The sequence below is a fragment of the Porites lutea genome, chromosome 13 (genome assembly GCF_958299795.1).
Source record: "Porites lutea chromosome 13, jaPorLute2.1, whole genome shotgun sequence".
In the NCBI taxonomy this organism is placed as follows: Eukaryota; Metazoa; Cnidaria; class Anthozoa; order Scleractinia; family Poritidae; genus Porites; species Porites lutea.
The window spans coordinates 14,330,269-14,350,103 of record NC_133213.1 but is presented as its reverse complement, the minus strand read 5'-3'; the positions used below and the strand labels follow the sequence as shown (position 1 = coordinate 14,350,103).

The 19,835-nt window shown below is 37.6% G+C and overlaps 2 protein-coding genes across 2 annotated transcripts; one reads left to right on the top strand and one right to left on the bottom strand.

Annotated features, from left to right (window-relative positions):
- Positions 1 to 656: 656 nt before the first annotated feature.
- On the bottom strand, positions 657 to 4,710 carry LOC140922902 (EKC/KEOPS complex subunit TPRKB-like). The gene is made up of 5 exons (XM_073372943.1): positions 4,551 to 4,710; positions 3,110 to 3,232; positions 2,422 to 2,511; positions 1,583 to 1,669; positions 657 to 1,153 (listed from the first exon to the last, which is right to left on the bottom strand). Exons 1-5 carry the CDS (start codon positions 4,707 to 4,709, stop codon positions 1,067 to 1,069), a joined length of 546 nt encoding a protein of 181 aa, XP_073229044.1. The 5' UTR covers position 4,710; the 3' UTR covers positions 657 to 1,066.
- An 8,270-nt stretch (positions 4,711 to 12,980) lies between these two features.
- LOC140923682 (uncharacterized) lies at positions 12,981 to 17,937 on the top strand. Its single transcript, XM_073373756.1, has one exon. The coding sequence runs from the start codon at positions 13,636 to 13,638 to the stop codon at positions 16,426 to 16,428; it is 2,793 nt and encodes a 930-aa protein (XP_073229857.1). The 5' UTR covers positions 12,981 to 13,635; the 3' UTR covers positions 16,429 to 17,937.
- The last annotated feature ends 1,898 nt before the right edge of the window (positions 17,938 to 19,835 follow it).

Sequence of the window (19,835 nt, the reverse complement as noted above, 5' to 3'; positions counted from 1 at the left end):
GTGCACCTTCCACTTTAAACAAACCTTAAACTTTAAACCTTCAGAACCTTAAGCGATGATTGGTGGCAAGCCATTCATGTTAAACCTCGCGAGAGATGCTTCATGACCCAGAAAACACTAGTACCAAACAAATAAAGAATATTTGTTGCAACTCGAAGGTCAATTTGATAAATCTTTTACAAGTGTAATTAACAAGTATAGCTATTGATTTAGAGACTGAAAACAACAGCTACACTTGGAAAATGCACTTGGAAAAAGTTTGCTAAATTGACTCCTGATTTACTTAGTACAAACAGTCTAGGTAAAAATGGGCGTATAACTAATTACAATATTTCCTCTCGAGGGCAAACAGTTTTTTTTTTGCCCGAACTGGATCTACTAAGTTCCTAAAACCGTATCCCAAGACTTGCAGTAATTCAACTAACGTAAAGTTAGAACAGTGAAAATTTATCAGGGTCTGTCCACCATAAAAACGGATAATCAGATCTCAAACCGGTGCATTCCATTAGAATTAATAGCGATCTGAGGTTTAAAATCATGTTTACATAAAACAGAAAACGTCCACTTGTACCACGCGACCGCGTTTATCTTCTACCTATACCGTGTACTGTTCATTATATGACGTACACAAAAATATCAAGCAGTTTCAAGTTAGGCTCGCTCGCTCATAAGGGGTATTTATTGCTGTGGTACTGTTTATTATGCTGTACAAGGAGGTTATAAATTTTGACTCTGCGGAAGAAATCCTCAAGTGTTTAAAAACACTTGTGGAATGCGTCTTAAACAGTTCGTTTCTGTAGTGGTATTCATCACTATTGCACAAGTTTGTGGTAGGTTTTGATACACGTTTACAGTGTTGCGGAGCTTCTTAAATACATAAACCTTTCGCTATAAGCTCAATCCAGTTTAGGTCATTTTTTCGCTTTTCAACCTCAATCTTTAACAATCTCCCTTCAAGCATTTCCCTTGATTCGGCACTTTTCACACGAAACTTGTATCCTTCAGTTTTGACTAAGTAAAGATATAAACAAAAAGTCTGAATTTAAATATGTGTGTGTCATTGATTTTAAGAAGCATCTTTAGTCGCTATTCGGGTAATTATTCCATTTTCTACCGAATCACATTGCAGTTCCTTGTCAGAAATTCCATAAATCTAAAAAGAAATAAAAAGAAATATACGAATTTAAAAACACGCTTGGCTAGAAAAGTTGGTCACTATTCGTTTTGTTACACTTTGCAGTTTAGTATATCACTTCATTGTAATTTTGAAATTCAAACTCAATATACTCCTTACGCGAACATTGTGATATAAGACAAGACTAGAAGAATTTTTCAGACCAATTCCATTTTAGCGCGCGTGCACTCCCCTTACTAAACCTGAAGATAAAGAGAGACTGCTCGCAGTCTACCCAAAAGCTTGACAGCCATTCCATTCTAAACAAAAATAATAACAAGGGTCATATACTCAAATGCATCAAGGAAGAAAACTGTGTCAGGAGTTCCTCAAGTCAAAAATGCACTGATGTGAACCCCACTAATGTGTCCCTCTTTGCTGACAGTTCATAATAAATATTATGGTTACCTTTCTTATTTTTTCCTGGTCAGAAATAGCAGCTAGAGACGATAAAGAAACCAGTGTCCCCTTTATTTGTTTGCTCAGTTCTGAAATCTGGAAAGAAAGCACTCATTTTAACCTCAATAATATAAGAAATTTTATCATCAACAAACTGAAGTTGTGTTGACCTTACCACACAAACAATAATGGTGTTAAAATGTAACAAAGTGTAATCCAGTACTTTTCAGTGCATAGGGAGAAGGAACTGATGATAGTGATGATCATGATGATGATAATGATGACGACGACAGTGATGATGATGATGATGATGATGATAGTGATGTTACAAACCTAAATCAAAAGCAAAATCTAGTAGTAGTGGAGTTTGACTGTACGGTCAAATTTAATTTTGAGTTCTGACTACATTTTACAGGTTAATGAAGATAACAACTTAATACTAAACCAGCTTTTTACATCGCAAACAATTCACTATTCTATAAACACCTGCTGGAGTCCCAAGTCAACAGAGAGATTTGGAAACATGTTAAAATCAAAAATGAATGTCCATTCAAGTTAAAAATTTTTCAAAGTCGAAAGAAGGAAATGGAAAAAAAAGTTTTTTGTGCACAACTTTTACAGATGGCTTGATAAGAAACTACTTCACTTTTGTTTGGAGATAAAGAACGATGAGCCACAAATGAAACGAAAAGTTTGTCACATGGTGAAATATCCCCCAAATGACTTCTGATAAAAAGCAAGATTCTCCTTCCAATGTTTGTCTTCTATGTGCTTGTGAATACATATTACAGCATGAGACACCTGGGGCCTTATTTCCTCATCTTTTCAATTCCTATTTGAGTAAATACCTTTTCAATGCCATTTCCTTGTGTTATAATCACCACTAAAATGTCTTTTGTGTTGTCCAGTATCCCAAATTTCTTGAAAGAATCATTAATCTGATGAAAGAAAATTATGTTGGATTAAGGAGACCTAATTTCCTTACCTTCTCTACAACTACCAGTAAGCTATTAGGTTTATTATCATTTTTTTTAAAATCTGTGTAAAATAACCAATTTATTTAAACAAAATAGCTCAGAATATGGATTTCTATTATTACGATTATTAACACTTATTTGTTATAAATTTTTAATCTTACTCTTTTATTATGCCAAAATATTGGCATAATAAACAAACACAGATATTATCTAGACTTTTTATTACATACATTTGTTTTCACACAACTAAAATTCACAAAAAATGCCCAACTTGGCCTACGGTGGGTACTACCTTAACCAAGAGTGACCAACATCAAGTTTCTCTTAACAATATCACTACATATTTAAAAGAAAAGTTTATGAGAATAAATAAAATGATCACCTAAGAGAAAATGCTTTGATCTTTGAACAAATTCTCTCAACTAATAATTCTGTAAGGAAATGTATGGAGATCAGTTTGGAGAATTTTTATGTGGATGGCTTAAAGGGTTAAAGGCCATGCATCTGAAAAGACAAAATCTGACCTCAAATAAACGAAACAGTATTAAATATTACTTACATTGCTGGAAGGCGACAAGTTAAAAATAATTTCAGAATGAAGTGTTCTGGTCTTCATTTTTCCTTGTTGAAACAAATGAAGAGCCTTGTGCCCAGCTACAACTACATGAAATGGATCAAAAATCTGACAAAAAAAATTAAACCAGTTATTACTAACAGGTAATTAGCATAAAATCATTTTACTAATCCCTGCAAAAAGTGAAACCTAGAGACCCACGTGACCTTTGTTGGTGTCCACTTGATAGAGACCACTGAATACAGTTTTGTTTTACTAAAATATTATGTGGGATGAAGCATTTGAAGCAAACATTTGTCTGCTTGAGACAAGGTGTCCACTTAATATGGAGTTCAGAAGCAAAAAGTGCCTCTAGATGGGGGAACAGCGAGTTCTAATTCATTCCCTATCCTAGACAAAACTGAGTTAACCTTTAGAGGAGCACACAAGGCTTAGACCTGTATACAGCTATTTCAATAAACATTGTTGGAAAGCCCAAGTGACAAGGCAGCAAAACTTTCATTAAAAAATTCTTAAATCCGACAACTTCATGTAAATAAGCAACAGACCGAAACTGAGATTGCCAAAGGAATTTCCCTTTGCTACCCTCCTAACTAGGCAATTATATGGCCGAGTGGTTAAACACCTCGAACTCTGGATCTGGAGCTCCCGGGTTCAAGCCTTGCCCGTTGCAATGTTTCCTTAGACAAGGAACTTTATTCCACTTTGTCTCTCCTCACCCAGGTGTATAAAAGGGTACCAGCGACAGACTGCTGGGGGGGGGGGGGAGGGTAACTCATCCAGGGGGGAGTAGCAATACTCCTAGCCCGGGGGGTACTCCCTTACAAGAGGCTAATAGGCATGTGCCGCTGGATGGGGTCGCACTTTCACGACTGGAGTGACTATAATGGGGTCGTATTTTCAATAGATGTACTAGAATGGGGTCGCAGATTTTCAGATTTCTGGAGTAAGTAGGGATTCAAAATGGGACGATTCTCGGTTAAAAAATCAGAAAGTTGTTGTTTATTAAATTTAACAATAAGCTCGCATTGACCGCATTACATTCCGCCGCTTGAAACCACATTGATAAGGTAGATGCATAAATAGAAAGTTGGGATTGCGAAAATTACATTTTCCAAAAAGTGACTAACATGGGGTCTATAATTGGCCAAAAAATGGACTATGATGGGGTAGCAAACATTAACCCAAGTACCCCCCCCCCCCCCCCCCCCCCCCCCCCGCTCCGAGACTCCTAGGCATGCTTCATTCCAAGGGAAACCAGTATAAGCTCCGGCCGTTTTGGGCCTTTGGCTCATGTGTGCCTTTACCTTAACCTTCCCTCCTAACTCCTAAATATGAAACATCAATACATTTGAAAAAACAGCATGCAGAATTTGCGTACACGAGAACTGCTGATCGAGTTATCAGACAGAGGTCGATACATTACCATACTTGCGTTTAAGAGAGCCGCTTCTAATTTTCCGTGCACGATCAGTTCTCGTAGTTCTTTACTATTTGACACATCAGTGAATAAAGCCAGGCTCGCAGTGTAATCTGCATTCTGTTTCATGGTGAATTGAACGATCAGCTCCTGAACGTCCTCCATCTTCTTTCTTCTTCTTTACGAATATATTAGTTGGTCAGCGGTCGCATAAACTAGTACCAGTTCTCGTCAGGCCCGTGAAATTTGACATATCGATTAGCGCGCGCGTTATTCTCTTTGTGACATAAACCCTCTTACGTCATAAGAAAGACTCGCTTTTATAGATTAAGATTCGGATTGTGAATCTGCTGATGATAAAAAATTGCCAAAACTTTTGACTTTTATTTACTTTCTCACTTTACGATGGCTGCTCCTTTTAAAGGTTAGTCCAGTGTAAATTAGCCTGACTTTCAGACGATTGCTTCGAGTCGTTTTCTCCTCTCAGCAACTGAGGGAGTAAAAACGACTCGAAGTAATGTCAGTACGGCGTCTGACATTCAGGCTAAGCGTACTAGGAATGAAAGCAGTCCGCATTTCTTGTTGCCGGATCTCTTTTTGTTGAAATGCCTTGACGTCATCGCCGGTGATCTTTATAGCCGCAGGTATTGACTAAGATACGAAAGTTTAGTGATCTTTGCACAAAATAAGCTAACGACTTCGTGACAGGTATAAAACTCACAAAAGAACAGAGGAAAAGGTGAAAGAAAAAGTTTAAAAAGGGATGTATTTCAGTGTACTAATTTTCCAATCTATGTATCACCCCATACACACAAAGACAAGCTAGTATCTTCGAGTTACAAGTATATGATTCAGGCTATTTGTTGACTTTTTAAGCTATCCGTTGTGTTCTCCGACAGTTTTAAGCGGTAACCCGTCGATATTTCAGTCAATTTTATAATGAACTAATATAGTACTTAAGCTTAAGTCTTAAAGTGCTACTGCGACCAAAATTTTTGTTCTTATTTTCCTCCGCCGTTTCTTGCTTCAATATATTCATTGAGTTTATAATTGCAAGAATAGCTATAAATTGGATCAATATAAGCTCACTGAAGCTGAAAACAAGCTGGCGAAAACCGGCCAAAAGTACGGTGGCCCATAAGGGACATCTCGATATTTTTCATTTCCTCTTAATAATTTGCGATTTGACTTACTCTCGATCAAAGTTAATAAATAGCAATACAAATTTATTTCTCTTCCTGTGAAAGCCATCTATGAGCGCAGTCTTGGATTTGAGTCGTTTTTGTACCCAGTTCTCCAACAGAGTTGAACGCGCGAGAGAGAGATGAGATCGATATGTCAGCTAACTAAAAATGATTTGGAGAATTGGCAGGCAAAATTTAGTTACCTTTACCTTCCAAACTCTTGACATTAAAAGATTTGACAGTTGGCTGACACTCAGATTAAAGTCACGCAAGTAGGCAAAAAAAGAACTTTAGTGTGCGTGTACAGGTCCCTGGGCGCAGTAAAGTAAAAGCTTCTGAAAACGAGATGTTTTTCCTCCGGTTTGGCCTACCGTCTAGGCCCAGGCACAGCTTATCGTTTTCGAGCGAACGCACGAAAACGGAGGTTTTCGACGTTTTCGAATACGATGATGTCACATTTCATATAGCGCATGCCTTGTAAGGCCCATCATGGGTTAAAGCGTTTCCATGTGGACAGGCGAAAACGAACCGAATACGCTACATTAGGGTGTGGACGCGTATTTTTTCGAAAACGGAGAAAAAAATCTTTGTTTTCAAAAATATTCGAACACGTGTAGACGAGGCCTGTATAAGAAGCACACTGCTCTTTAGCGAAAATTGCATGACTGTGATCACGTGATCAACTTTCGGTGAACACGAAAACAGTTCCCTTTTGTTAGTACAAGTTGAAAGAACATATTAAAATTAGGTAACCTGAGAATTTTCAGCCGTATATCTCAAAAGTAGCCGGATTGCAACGGTCGCCGAAACTCAGTTAGAAGCATTTGTATGAGAAAAACAACTTTTGCCACCAGATAGGCTCCTGTTGCCACCCAGTCAAGTTTGAATGGTTTTCCAAACAAATCCTAGCAAATTCTAAAATGTTTAAACTGTCGTTAAATCTTTCCCCGTTATGAATTAAAAGGAGATTTGAGCCCTGTAATTTTTAAGGAAATATTTCATGACAGTTTCGAAAATTTCGAAATTTCAAGGATTTGTATGGAAAACCATGCAAGCGTGACTGGATGGTAGAAGTTGTTTTTCTCATACAAATGCTTCCAACCAACTTCGGCGGCCATTGCAATTGCTACTTTTGAGATTTACGGCTGAAAATTCTCAGTTTACCTAATTTTAATATGCTCTTTCAGCTTGTTTTATCTGTTTTCGTATTTACCGAAAGCTGATCACGTGATCACGTCATGCAAAGAGCCTCTTACATACTGTAAAGCCTCTCTAATAATCCCCCCTCCTTTTACAGGGGAAGAAAGTTAATAAGCCCCCCTCCCCTCCCCTCCCCCTATTATTATTGACTAATAAATGATGGACTGTATTAATCAATCACGACTGTAAAACTTTGTTTGGACTGATCTAGGATGGTTTATTCATCAGCTGGAAGTTTGGATTTGTTTTCGATCCTCGGCTCCATGACTTTAACTTCTTGTAACTGAGCTTTTCCACTTTGCATTCTAGTTCTCTATGGATAATTTATACTATCATCTTTGCCAAATTAAATAAGCCCCCTAGAAGTGTTTGGGGGACTTACTAGAGGATTTACGGTAAGCTACCATATTTATTCGAATAAGCGCCCAACCTCGAATTAGCGCCCACCTCGAATAAGCGCCCTCGAAGAAGAGTCCACCCCCACCCAACCCCACCCCTCCCACTCAAACTCAAATAAGAGGTAATAAGATATTCTTCCGAAGACGGAGTTTTTTTTTTCACAGTAGTTTACGAAAACCTTGCTTTGTTAAATCTTTGCGTTTTGTTATTACCAGTAATTTCTTTGTTGCAAAATAATCATTCTAAAATAAACTATCTGATTGAATGAAAAAAATGCGGCAAACAGTACATTGGGGAGACCAAGTGCCATCTCCATCAACGCTTTGGGAATCATCGAAGCTCCATTCTCAACTATGGCCACTTTCCTAATTCTACTCCTGTCTCCGAACATTTTAATTAAGCCGATCACCATACCAACGACGTCCTTCTTATTCCCTTTGAACTAATCCGTAGCAACCGTGATTCTGTCAGAAAGGCACGCGAAGCTCACCTCATTGATAAAGCTATGACTTTAGACTGAACCTCATGGTATAAACTAAACTGCAAAACAGTCGGTTTTTTTCTCAAAATCAGTAAAGAAATCGGTAAAGCGTGGCTTAGAGAAAAAAAAAACGCCTCTCCCCAGTCTCGTTCTCTGTTTTCAGCCTCGTTCCAGACCTTTTGTTTGACTGCTCGCGCGTACTTGAATACGCAAAAATACGGACTGTTTTGCACTCTAGGTATAAACAGACGTGATGAACTCAGTTAGTGACATTTATCTTTTTAGTAGCCTATCTTTTTCTGTTTGTTATGTATTCAAATCTCGTATATGTAAGGTCATGTAACGTTCATCTTTTATCTGTACTCATTTTTCTTTTCTATCGCCCCGTTGAACGTTTGTCTGGCAAACGAAATATCGGGCAAATAAAATTCACCACTTTAGTTATTTTTGTTTTCTTTCTTTTTTTTTTTCTATCACTCTTCCTGCCGTAAGGATCAGTTTACTATTAAAATTTGGTAAAATAAACATACTACACCTGCTGAAAATGGTGAAAATTTAATAAGCGCCCAGACTCGAATAAGCGCCCAACTCGAACAACGAAAACGGAAAAGTAAAAAATTAAAACCGAAATCTCAACCGAAAAGCAAAATGGCGAAGTGAAAAAAAAAAGTTAAACACAAAAATGGAAAAGTGAAAAATAAAAAGGAAATCACTATGTGGCCTCCCTGGACTTCGGTACCCCCTCTCAAGGTCCAAAAATTTAATAAGCGCCCAGGGCGGTTAATCGAATAAATACGGTGTGCTCACTTGCGTCGTGCAGAGTAGAGCTGCTACATGACCCAAGTCTTGGTTTGTCGGCTAGACGGAGCACGCAAAGGTTTCAATCTTAATGAACTAAAATGGGAAATTCAGTATATAAGTCAATGATTAAGATAATGCGTTTTGGGTCTCTTTTTTCGACCCTGCAAAAAACTGATATGGGAAATTCTATATAAGTCAGTGATTGAGAAAATGTGTTTTGGGTCTCTCTTTTCGACCCTGCAAACCACAGAAAATGTTTCGTGTTGCGGTGCATGCAGATGGAAACTTTTACCGCCTACCAGGTACTTCATATCGCATACTGCATGTACGCTACATGCTCCCACGCGCGGTAGAACGTTCAAGACTTAGCTAGACTTTTAGTCACGTGAGCCTGTTCCTAGTACAGAACAGTGTTCCAGACCGGTATAAGGTTGTAATGGTTTTCGTCAGTTTCACCGATGCCGTTTTTTACAAAAGGCTAAGTGGGGCCAGTAAATAATAGTAACATAACGTTGAAAAGTGAAGTCAAAAGTATGGATCAAATTCGAACGTGCCGGAATTATAATAGAGGCTAAAGATAGAGAAACCTCATAATTTTTGTCAATGTTTTTGTTGCTGTATTGGCCCAGATTGAACCATAGATAAGCGCGCCATGGGACCTCCGTTTTTCGCTTCAGCAGCTTGGGCCTTTGCCCTTTTCCCAGTCACGTAACCAGAGAGAACATTAATATCAGTTCGTGAATGAGTGGTGGTTAAATTTAGCCTTAGATGGTTAGTGTTTTCGTTTATCATTTTGATGAGCCAATATATTCACTAAGAGCTGTCAGGTGATAAACTTTTATACCAGCTTGTCTGTTTAGCTCACTAGGAATAAATTAGCCATTATTACTCCGTAAAAAAATTCAAGTATGGTTTTATTCTCCTTTCGGGTTCAACTTCACAACTGATCTATTTTAAGTCGTCTTGGGATGATGTCACCTCATTTGGCAATGATCTCTTAATCAAACTCATGAACAATTACTGAAGTAAAAACGACCTTTCGAACTTGGATATACAACCTTATTAAATTTGCAACTTCTGCCTCAAGTTTGTCCAAAAGAATAAGCTTGATCCGTCGAGGCATCAATGCAATGATATATCACACACTTCAAAAAGTGTTTCGTACTGAGCTATCTTGGTCCAAAAACCTCTGATGATCTCGGATCAACATAGTTCTCGATGTTATCTGATGAAATGCGATTTTTCCTATGGCTGCTATATTAACGAAGACTATTGATGACACGAGCTATCATGGCTATAGGCCGAAGGCCAGGACAAAAATAAATTGCAACTAAAAAGAAGATAAACTTATTTTTTCTGTTGTGCCTTAGATTATCGGGAAAAAAAATCTTGTACTACACACCTCTTGAGGAATCAACTACATATTAAACTGATATTTTGCGCCCGCCCCTAGAAGCACTCCGTGTGTGAGCAAGATAACTAGATATAATATTAATACTTTTGTAGTCATTAACCTTTATACCGCGGTGGTTTTTAAATTAACACGCAAAAGTACATATCTAATATCTCAGTGTTAGAATATTTAGCTAATTTATGAATGAGGCTTGACAACGAGCTGAAAGACTTCTCTGCAAAATTTTGTCTTGATATTGCTAAATTGACTAAAATTGTTAACTTCTAGATCCTGGCTGACAATACTTGTTTCGGTTTCTATATACTTGGCTAACATGGTTGCACGCTATTTTGATTTTGTTTTCCTGTTTTTCTTTTTAACCAGTGTTTCAATCAAATTTTGGTGCAGTAATTGAAATAATTTTATACAGAGGGTGATTTTTTGGGGCCAATTTCTGAGCCATAATTCTTCCCCTGGTCATCCTACACGTATGTTCAGACCCCACATAACGGTCACCAACTTCGAGAAGCGCTTGACTCTTTTGTGATGTACGTAACGTTCTAATTTTACGCTTCTTTCAGGATTTATAGACTAGCAGAAAAGACTGCGGAATTCTTCACCACTATTGTAATACAATTTAAGCTCCCCCTTTCCAACTCAAATTGTTAACTGTTCACTAATTGTTCCTGTTTTTAAGACTTCCGCAACAGATCAGAAACACTTAAATGTCCCCTCCGGTTTCCGTTTAAAAATAGAATATGCCGTCAAGGAAGGGTGCCATTTCAAAATAAGCCCTCAAGGAAACTGTTTCGGACTGAAACCACGCGTCAACCGGGAACACTCAATGAAAACAAGGAACAATAAAAACTTTTTAGATGTTAGCAGCAGGAGAGTACGTTCATCATGGCACAAGAAATGGTTCAAAGTCCTTCAAATGCAAAGTCCACTATCGAAGGTCAGCGCTAAAACTGGTTGCGTGATCGGTGAGAGTTTATAGCACTGTTTTTGGAACCAAACATACGAGCTGTTTCGCTTTCCTTAGAGTAAATCTAGGCCAAAGAGTAAATAGCTGGTGGTTGACAGATGCGAGGAAGGCAAAGTAAATTACCAAATATACTTGAAAAAACCTTTACGTCCATACCGCACCGTCCCGTGTCGCCTAAGACTGGAACCGGAAGTCAAAGGCGAAAAAGGGCGTGGCACTAAGACATGTTGGAAGGCGGGAAAAGTTACTGGTTACCAATACAAAAGAGGATTCAGAAGCAAAACATCCACTCATGATATTGCTCTGGAATCTTCCCTGCCTGTACGCCTCCTTGTTCCACTCGAGAAAGGTCAAATTTTAATCAGTTTTCGAAAGCCCTGAAGTAGCGCAAGACTGCTATTGTTAGCGGAATAAGGGGCCTAGGGATGAAATTTGGCAAGACTGTTTTTGGCCATGAAATGAGATGCTTCAGCTTTCGATAAAATAGGTTCTATTTGTGACCATAGCTCAGTATCAGTGTCATTAATCTGGTGCCTATAACACTGCAGCTGTCTAATCCGTTATAAATCATTCCAAAGATATATTTTTTTATCTCTCTTTGTACCAGTCTAAAAGCACCGGAAAAAATGAAGATTCCGCTGCCTTCAAGAAACGGTTTCTAAGCGATAAATCAATTTATTAATGCTTTACGAGAAGGTTTTTTCGACCTTTCCTATTCCACAGTGACCTATACTAGGTCTTGGCTCAGTTTCTTTCCAGTTTGTTTGCTCGAAAAAAACCGCATTGTGTAATGACTTCCTTAACGAAGTTAGCATGCACACTACTTTTGCGGGTATTACTGAAACACAAAAGATTCTGTTCAATAAATTGCTTGCAACAACTTCCGGTATTTGCCAAAGTTATTTCCATATTTGGACACCCACGCCAAGTTTTATGACATCTGCCCAGAATTGAATAGAAAACAAGTTGCCTTACTTGATATCTTTTTATTGCACGAACAACGGTCTTAATTATTTTATTTAAAATCCAAATAAAAGGAAACTTTGAAAAACGAAAAATAAAGAACATGGTGGTTAAGAAATTATTACATACTTAATTTGATTTGCAGAGCAGTATTTGAAATAATTTGAGAGTGTTCCGCTATTTTTGCTCTACTTTTGGCCCCTATATAGTGATTTTATGTACAGGTAGAAATATTTGCTATCCATATTTTAAATCGACATTTCGGTTTGCTTTAAGAAACCACATTCAATCTGATCAAAATTCCACAACAAACCATTTAATTTAAGCGTGTTCGATAACAGGATAAAAGGAAAATGATGTCATGTTATGATCGGATGGTTTACCCATCCTTATAAGCCCTCGAGCACAGTTGATCTAATTTCTAATCCTTATTTTGCAATGACAACGTGATGAATTATTCGTGTCTTCTAAAAATGGTATTTTCATGCGGTCAACCGAGTTATGAAGTTACTGGGGTACAGAACAGTGTACACATATATCGCCATAATAAGTCCTAATGAATTAAAACTGTTATTGCGGGGCAAATATCACTGTTATTTTAAGATATTATTTGCATTGCTTCGCCCTTGCAAGGTTAAAAAGTTATCCGTGACAGCTGTAAAATACAATGTTTTTTTTTATGAAAAGGAAGAGTCATTTCGTCAAAAAGCAGCTTCGCGAAAAGGCGAGGTTTATCAAGTGATGTCACATCCGGAAAGTTGTTAACAGAATTACTGAAGCAAAATACGCAACTTTTAAAAAATTCGTCTTCTTTTAGTATTGAATATGGCACATTTCAAATGGCGCTTATACTAAATGTGACTGTCAGATATCAAACCATTACCATACTTAGCAATATACCATTTGGCGTATTCCAAATGTCCAAAGATATGTGGTTTATTATAGCCTTGATTAGACAAGTAGCTCGAGTGTGGCTGCCAAAACCGACCAATCGGAAGCCGCAGTAGCCATTCTATTTCAAAGGTCAGCGGGTCTCGTGCACGACTACGTTTAACAGGAGCGGTGCGTAAAACCACTACTTGTTCCTTTCCTTGCGACTAATTCACTAACCGGCGCTTCTCATACGACAGAGCGCCCAAAAAAATCAGGTCAACGGTTGCCTCCACTCTGGACAGGTTAGCAAATAGCGTTTTACCGAGATCTTTATCACGCTACTAATTGACGAGGCTACCTTATTTCCACGACGTGACAGCAATCAAGTTGAAAATCAAATACCGAGACGGAGTGTTTGCGAAATTCGACTCTGAAATTTAAGCCCAATTTAGCACGCGGACGGAATTCTTTGTTGCTCGCTTCAATCACGAACCAAGGAACCTTCTGTTGTTTGGTGACATGTTGGAAGTGATTCTTTTAACTGAAGCTGTTTATATGCTTAAGCTGTAAACTGCAGCGAAGAACTGTTTCGTAATTATTCTCGCGGTAACGACGTCTGCTCAGAAATATTTACGCTTTGGATCAGAAGTTTCTTTGGAACGCAAGAATTGTGGTGTACATTTCACGTTTTGGATTCCTTGCACATGTTTGATGTGCTTTTGGATTGCTTTGTTGTGTAACTTCTCTTGAAGAAAGTGAGCAGAAAACCCGCGATATTAATTGAGTATTATGACTTGCTGCAGTTGAAAACAATGGCTTCCCCGATTAAACGAATCATGAGCTTGCGGGAGTCGAGGAACTCGACAGTCTCTCCACAATCATCACCCTCGACCTCGGCTTCGCAGGCTAATCGAAAGCCAAAATTTTTGAAGATTCTGAGAAGGCAATCTTTTAACCATGGGAGGAGAAAAAGCAATGATTCAAACAATGAACAAGAAAGAAACGAAACCGATGCACCGGCGAAGCCGGCCAAAACCTCATCGCAAACACGCGATTTGGAGACCTTTGAGCAATATTACAAAGAGCTCCGCAGTGCAGTTCAATATTTTATTCTTGTTGTGGACAAGTTCAAAAGCAACATGGAGATCGTGATGGCAAAGATCCCCGATAATACTTCGATCGTCCTGGAGTCAGTGATTAACATTGATAATATGTTAGATACATGTCTTCGTTTGCATTCCAACAACACAGATCTGATCCCGCACAGAAAGCTCGTTCACGAGCGCATCGCGGAACTTGTCCGTTGGACAGATCAGCTTTTAGTTCGGGGCAACGTGAAGGGAAATCTCGAAGAGGGCGTCGATTTTGTCAAAGCGCTCGAACAGAGTATGAAAGAATTTGTGGATCTTGTTATTCCACGACTTCGAAAGCGAGAGGTAAACGATGAAATCAGAAATTCAATTTTCATGTTTGAAGGCAGTAGTGAAAGTATCCAAGTTGGCGAAGATGTAAATTCTGAAAGCAGTAATGGGCAATGGTCCTCCAACAAAAGAGATTCAGGTATTAGCGAGGGAAGCCTCAGTGGAATGGATTCCTCTTCTAACAGGCCATCACCCACTACTTCACGAGACTCAGGTCGTGGTTCCATCAACTACATCATTGATTCTGACTCACATCATCATAATGGCTATTTAAGCCCTCCAGAACCACCAGTGAGGGGACGTCACTCTTACAGACGTACGGCAAGTTACCAAAACCAAATCAATAGAGCTAAAGACTCTGACTGGTCACTCAGTCAAGCAAGTGATTCATCCAGCTATCGCTCTCTTCCTCAGTCCCCTGTTAGCTTCAATGATGAATTCACTGGGCATGCTTACCTTTCTGCTTCCAGCTCCACTGGAGAGGAAGGATCTTTTTTCTCTGCAGATGAAGGTGATCATATGACACCTTTTGAAGAACCAGACAGTCCCATTATTCAAGCCTCATTTCTAGGATATATTGAAAACCATGAAATATCCACACCTAAGAGGAAGGCATTCCAAGTTTACATTGAACTTGTTGGAAATTACACCCAGCCTTCTGACGGCATTCTTAAGCGGCCATCATCAGCATATGAAGGCTATCAAGAAACTTTCAGGAAGAGCATTACACAAAATAATTCTCCAAATCACCACACTCCGACTGGACTAAAGAAAGACATTTTTACTTTCCGAAATGTTGCTGATACTGAGCGATCTCATTCATTGCCAATACTTCAAAGTCCAACTAAAGTGCCTCCAAATTTCACCCAAGACTTGAATAGGAACATACAGACAGAAATGACCAGGAAGAAGCTGCTCCCACTTGAAGAGGAGCGAAAACGTAAACAGAGTAACACAAGCAGCAGTTCAAGTAGTTTAAGTGGTACAGAAGATGAAGATCACAATACTCCAGCGCTTGACTGCTTGGATGTTTCTAGATTTCTTGTTTACCGTGATGATGATGATGGTACAACACTTATCGGTGGAGCAATAGATGCCTTGATAGTCCATGCCAGTGGCTCTACCAAGAGAGACTTGGTTTATTATGAAGCTTTTCTTACCACATACAGAACATTCATCTCTCCAAAGGATCTGATTAACAAACTTCTGTACAGGGAAAGAAGGTTTCGAGAAAAAGGCTGTAAGAAAGCTAGCCAAAATGCTTTCTTCTTGCTTTTGAGGGTTGTCGACGAGCTCACAGGAAAAGTTGAGAGAACCATTTTAGAACAGCTAATGAAAGAAATCTTTCGCCTTCTTGTGAATGGACACATTGTTCTCGGAAAGATTCTGCGTGAAAAGATGCTGCCTAAATGTGAACATTACTACAGATCTCGTAGCCCTTCTTCAATCATTCACCCTGTCATTCCAGATCCATCTCAGAACTACTCTGTCCTTGACTTCCATGCTGAGGAGCTGGCCAAACAGCTTACTTTGATGGATGCAAAGAACTTCCACAACATAGAGATTCCTGAAATACTTGCTTGGGGTAAAGAACAGAAGGAAGAACATTCTCCAAACCTATGCATTTTCACTGAACATTTCAACAAAGTTTCCTATTGGTGCCGAACTCATGTTCTGTCTTTTGAGAAACCGCGAGATCGAGAAATGGCTTACTTGAAGTTCCTAAAGATCATGAAGCACCTACGAAGGTTCAATGACTTTAATTCTTTCTTTGGAATCCTCTCTGCTTTGGACTGTTCTGCAGTCAGACGATTGAACTGGCCAAAGCATTTGACAGATGGCTTAGCTGAGTATGCGACATTGATTGACAGCACGTCATCATTCAGAGCTTACCGTGAGGCCCTGGCTCTTGCAGAACCACCTTGCATTCCTTATCTTGGGCTTATTCTTCAAGACGTCACTTTTGTTTACCATGGCAATGCAGATGAGCTTCCTGACGGCAAGGTCAATTTTGTGAAGAGGTGGCAGTTGTTTAATATTATGGACAATGTTCGCCGATTTAAACTCAATTCTTATGACTTTGAGTGGAATGATCAAATTGCGCAGTTGTTTGCCAGAATGGACAATTTCTTGTCAGAAGAGGACTTGTATGACAGATCACTGAGATTAAAGCCCAGAGAGTAAGGATAATAATTATTGTCCTTAAGATACTGAATTAGAACTTTTTTGCTATATCATTGGTTTGCTATGGAGTGGTATTTTGTATTCCAGCATTGCATTTTTTTTTAAAATTTTAGTTCAGCACCAGCTTTCTTTGACTTGTGCGACTGAGGAACTTGCGCACCAAAGATATTTATTCACATTTTCTCTTGCATTCTGTGACTTTGTATAGTTGCACAAAAATAGGTTTTGGTGTGTTTACAGTAGTGTAACATATGCAATGAAAGACAAAGTTTTAGTGTTAACCTACCCTCCAGAGTTGGGCAGGGCAGGGGGTGCATTTTTACCAATTAATAAGAGCTTGATACTTCATTTACAAACACGTGTATGGTCGGATTATTTTTGTACCAAAGTAACTTCCTTGACTTCTCATGGGTCACTCATAATACCTATCATATAGGGAAAGTTGAGGTAGAGCAAATCATGCATGTGGGTATTTAATTGAGAAAAAAATTTATATGCTGTGTATATTCATGCCATCAATCTTCAGCTTCGAAGGGTGGGCATTATTGGTAAATAATAACAATAATATTCATTTCTCTCTTTGTTGAACACCCTTACCGCTACATTTGGCGTGGGTTATAAGAGTCTGGATAAATTGAATGACAGTAAAACCTGTATTAAGTGGACTCCATACAAAGCAGATGCCCTCTGTTAGGCTAATACATGCCATTTTAAAAATCTAAACTTTTCCTCTTGACAGCTCATTGTAGCTGACAGTAACAAGGTCCCCTTGATTCTTGCTTAATTCAGGTTTTATTGTGGCAATATTTCTTTGGTATGCCTGGGACAAGGCCTTGATGTGATAGTTGTGTATTCACTGTAAAGTTTATCCTCTGTAATATGGAAGTTAAGTGTCTCCACTACAAAAGTGTTTGTCTTATTGAGGTAGAAATTGTCTGAAATTTTGTATCATTTTGGTCAGGTGAGCTGCCCATGACAGACAGCTGTCCATAAAGAGAGCTTTTATATTTAAAGTAAGTTGTTCCAAAGCTGGATTTCTTAGCAGTAGCCTTGATTACAAGAGGTTTTTTTTGGAAACATTTCTTGTAGTCAAAGGTTGATGCAAGAAAAAATGCTCTGGCAGAGGCTACTTTTATTGCAACAAAAGAAAATGATAATTTTTTATTGCAGGAAATGCTAAGATTAAGACAGTGTTAATATTTTACGACCTGTGGTAGCAACTTTGAAACATTGGTGCAAAAACAGGAAAATAAATAAAGAACCCTTCTTTTGTAGATAAACCAATTAACTTTCTTACAGTAACTAACAGCATGAAGTTTTTACATTGTACAATGTTTTATTACAGCTGCATGACTGCTGTTGCTTTTATATACTTTCCAGTAAACACTAAATGAATGTAATTTATTTTTGTGTAAGTTATGAAATTTTGAGCGAATGTAGGTTTAAAGAAGTAATTTTTAATTCAAAGGAAACATATTTTTGCAAATAAAGTTGAATATTGTTAATGTGGGTGAGTTTGGTTTTAATGGATCATTTTGTGCCTAATTTTTCGTTTTTATGGGTGAAGAAAATTGACTGTCTGGGAGTATGATTATAGTTTATTAAACAGATTTTCTCTTGGTGCAGGAAACAAGATACAAATCTTATTTGTGATCAATTTTGTCTTTGTTTACAGACAACCCTGTTGTTATTGAAATACAGCAAATAATTTCTTTGTATATTTTAAAATGTAATTTTTACATACGATTTTAACATGTGATTTGTGGGCGAAGGCTGATGCATTAATAAAATTATTTTAAAAGTTCTAGGGCATTGCCCATCTACTTTTGGTCAAAAAAGTTTAAATCTTAAGTTAAAGTGTCCTACATTTTTTGTATTTAAATTTGCAAAGTCCCCTTGGTAGTAATTACTATATTGTCACTGTAGGGTTCCATTTACAGACGTAGAAACGGAGGAAAATAAAACATAGCTAAATTATTTATGTTAAAATTACAATATTAGCCACAATTTAAATATTCTAGATTTCCAGCATCTTGATCAGTTAAGGACTATTCAAAGTATCAAATCTCCAATGCAAGTTTGTTTTTGATTTCAAAATACGCTGAAGAAAAAAAAAAATACAGTGACACATACTCTGGTGTTAAATTCTGTTACAGGAAACCATTTGTAACAATAGAAATTTTTTTCTTCCTGTAATCATGATAAAGGATCTTAAATAGGATTTCTTAAGCACGCCATTAGCATAAACCAAAAATAATGTTTATTGTTGTTTACGTTTGGTCAGATCGCGAAATAAGGTAATCAAAGTGCCACAGAAATGGAGTTTTTAAAAAATTCACATTTGCCAGGCTAGTTGACGTAGGTAGTTTGTTCTTAGCTAAGGGATTAAGCGTTTGTGTGAATTTGTAACAGATAAGAAAAGAGAATCCTTTGAAGAATTTAGCTAAGAACACTAAAGAAAGCGTTTTATTTCACGGTGTTATCGGCATTTATCCTGTGATCTGGAATATGAAAAATGTCTAATTTTGTGGAATATGATCTTGATAATCAGATAATGAGTTGGTATTTATATGCTGTGCATTGCAAGAAATGCCGACAATGTAAATAAAGCCAATGACTTCAAAGTGTGAAAGAGCTTCCTATTCATTAGATTTCCTTGATTAAAACAAATTGATAAATCCTACATGGTTTAACAGATCAATTAGGTTTTACCTCGGATTTTGTGGATTAGAGTTATCCTTATCTTATTTTAATCATACTTTGGATTAGTTGTTTGAATCCTTTTAATATTTACTGCGTATAGTTGAAAATACTGCTTCTTTTACCCGTTAGAAATGGCACTGACACAACAAGTGAAATTGTCTTGTGCATTATGGCTCATTAATTTTTGGTATGAAGTCCATTCAGTTCTCGTGTTGTATTATGAAGTCAATTCAATTCTTAAGCGATCAGGTTTTAATTCTTTAGATGTATCTTCTAATTGAAATTGTTTTTAGATATTTTCAGAAGTTTAAAACGTTGTTGGTAAGTTGTGGTTTATAAAAGTCAAGGTTAAATGAATGGGAATATTTTGAGTTTAATTCTGTTGATATAATCTAAGAAGGGGAAAAATTCTAAGGTAAAAAAGAAAATTAAAAAATGTGTAATTATTTTCATAAATTTAATTCTTGGCCTTGTTGACAGATAAAAACTTGACTTAGGCATTTAACCGAAGTTATTTTTTTCACATGGCGAATATTAAAGTTATTATCTTACACAACAAATGCTAAAAATATCACTAAAACATTTGCATGTTGTTATTCTCATGCAAAGCTCAGGTCATTTCGAAGATTACATACGGAATCTGTTTATTACACATAGAAAATTAACAATTTGTTGTTTTGTAGACTTTTTAAAGTTGGCATTTG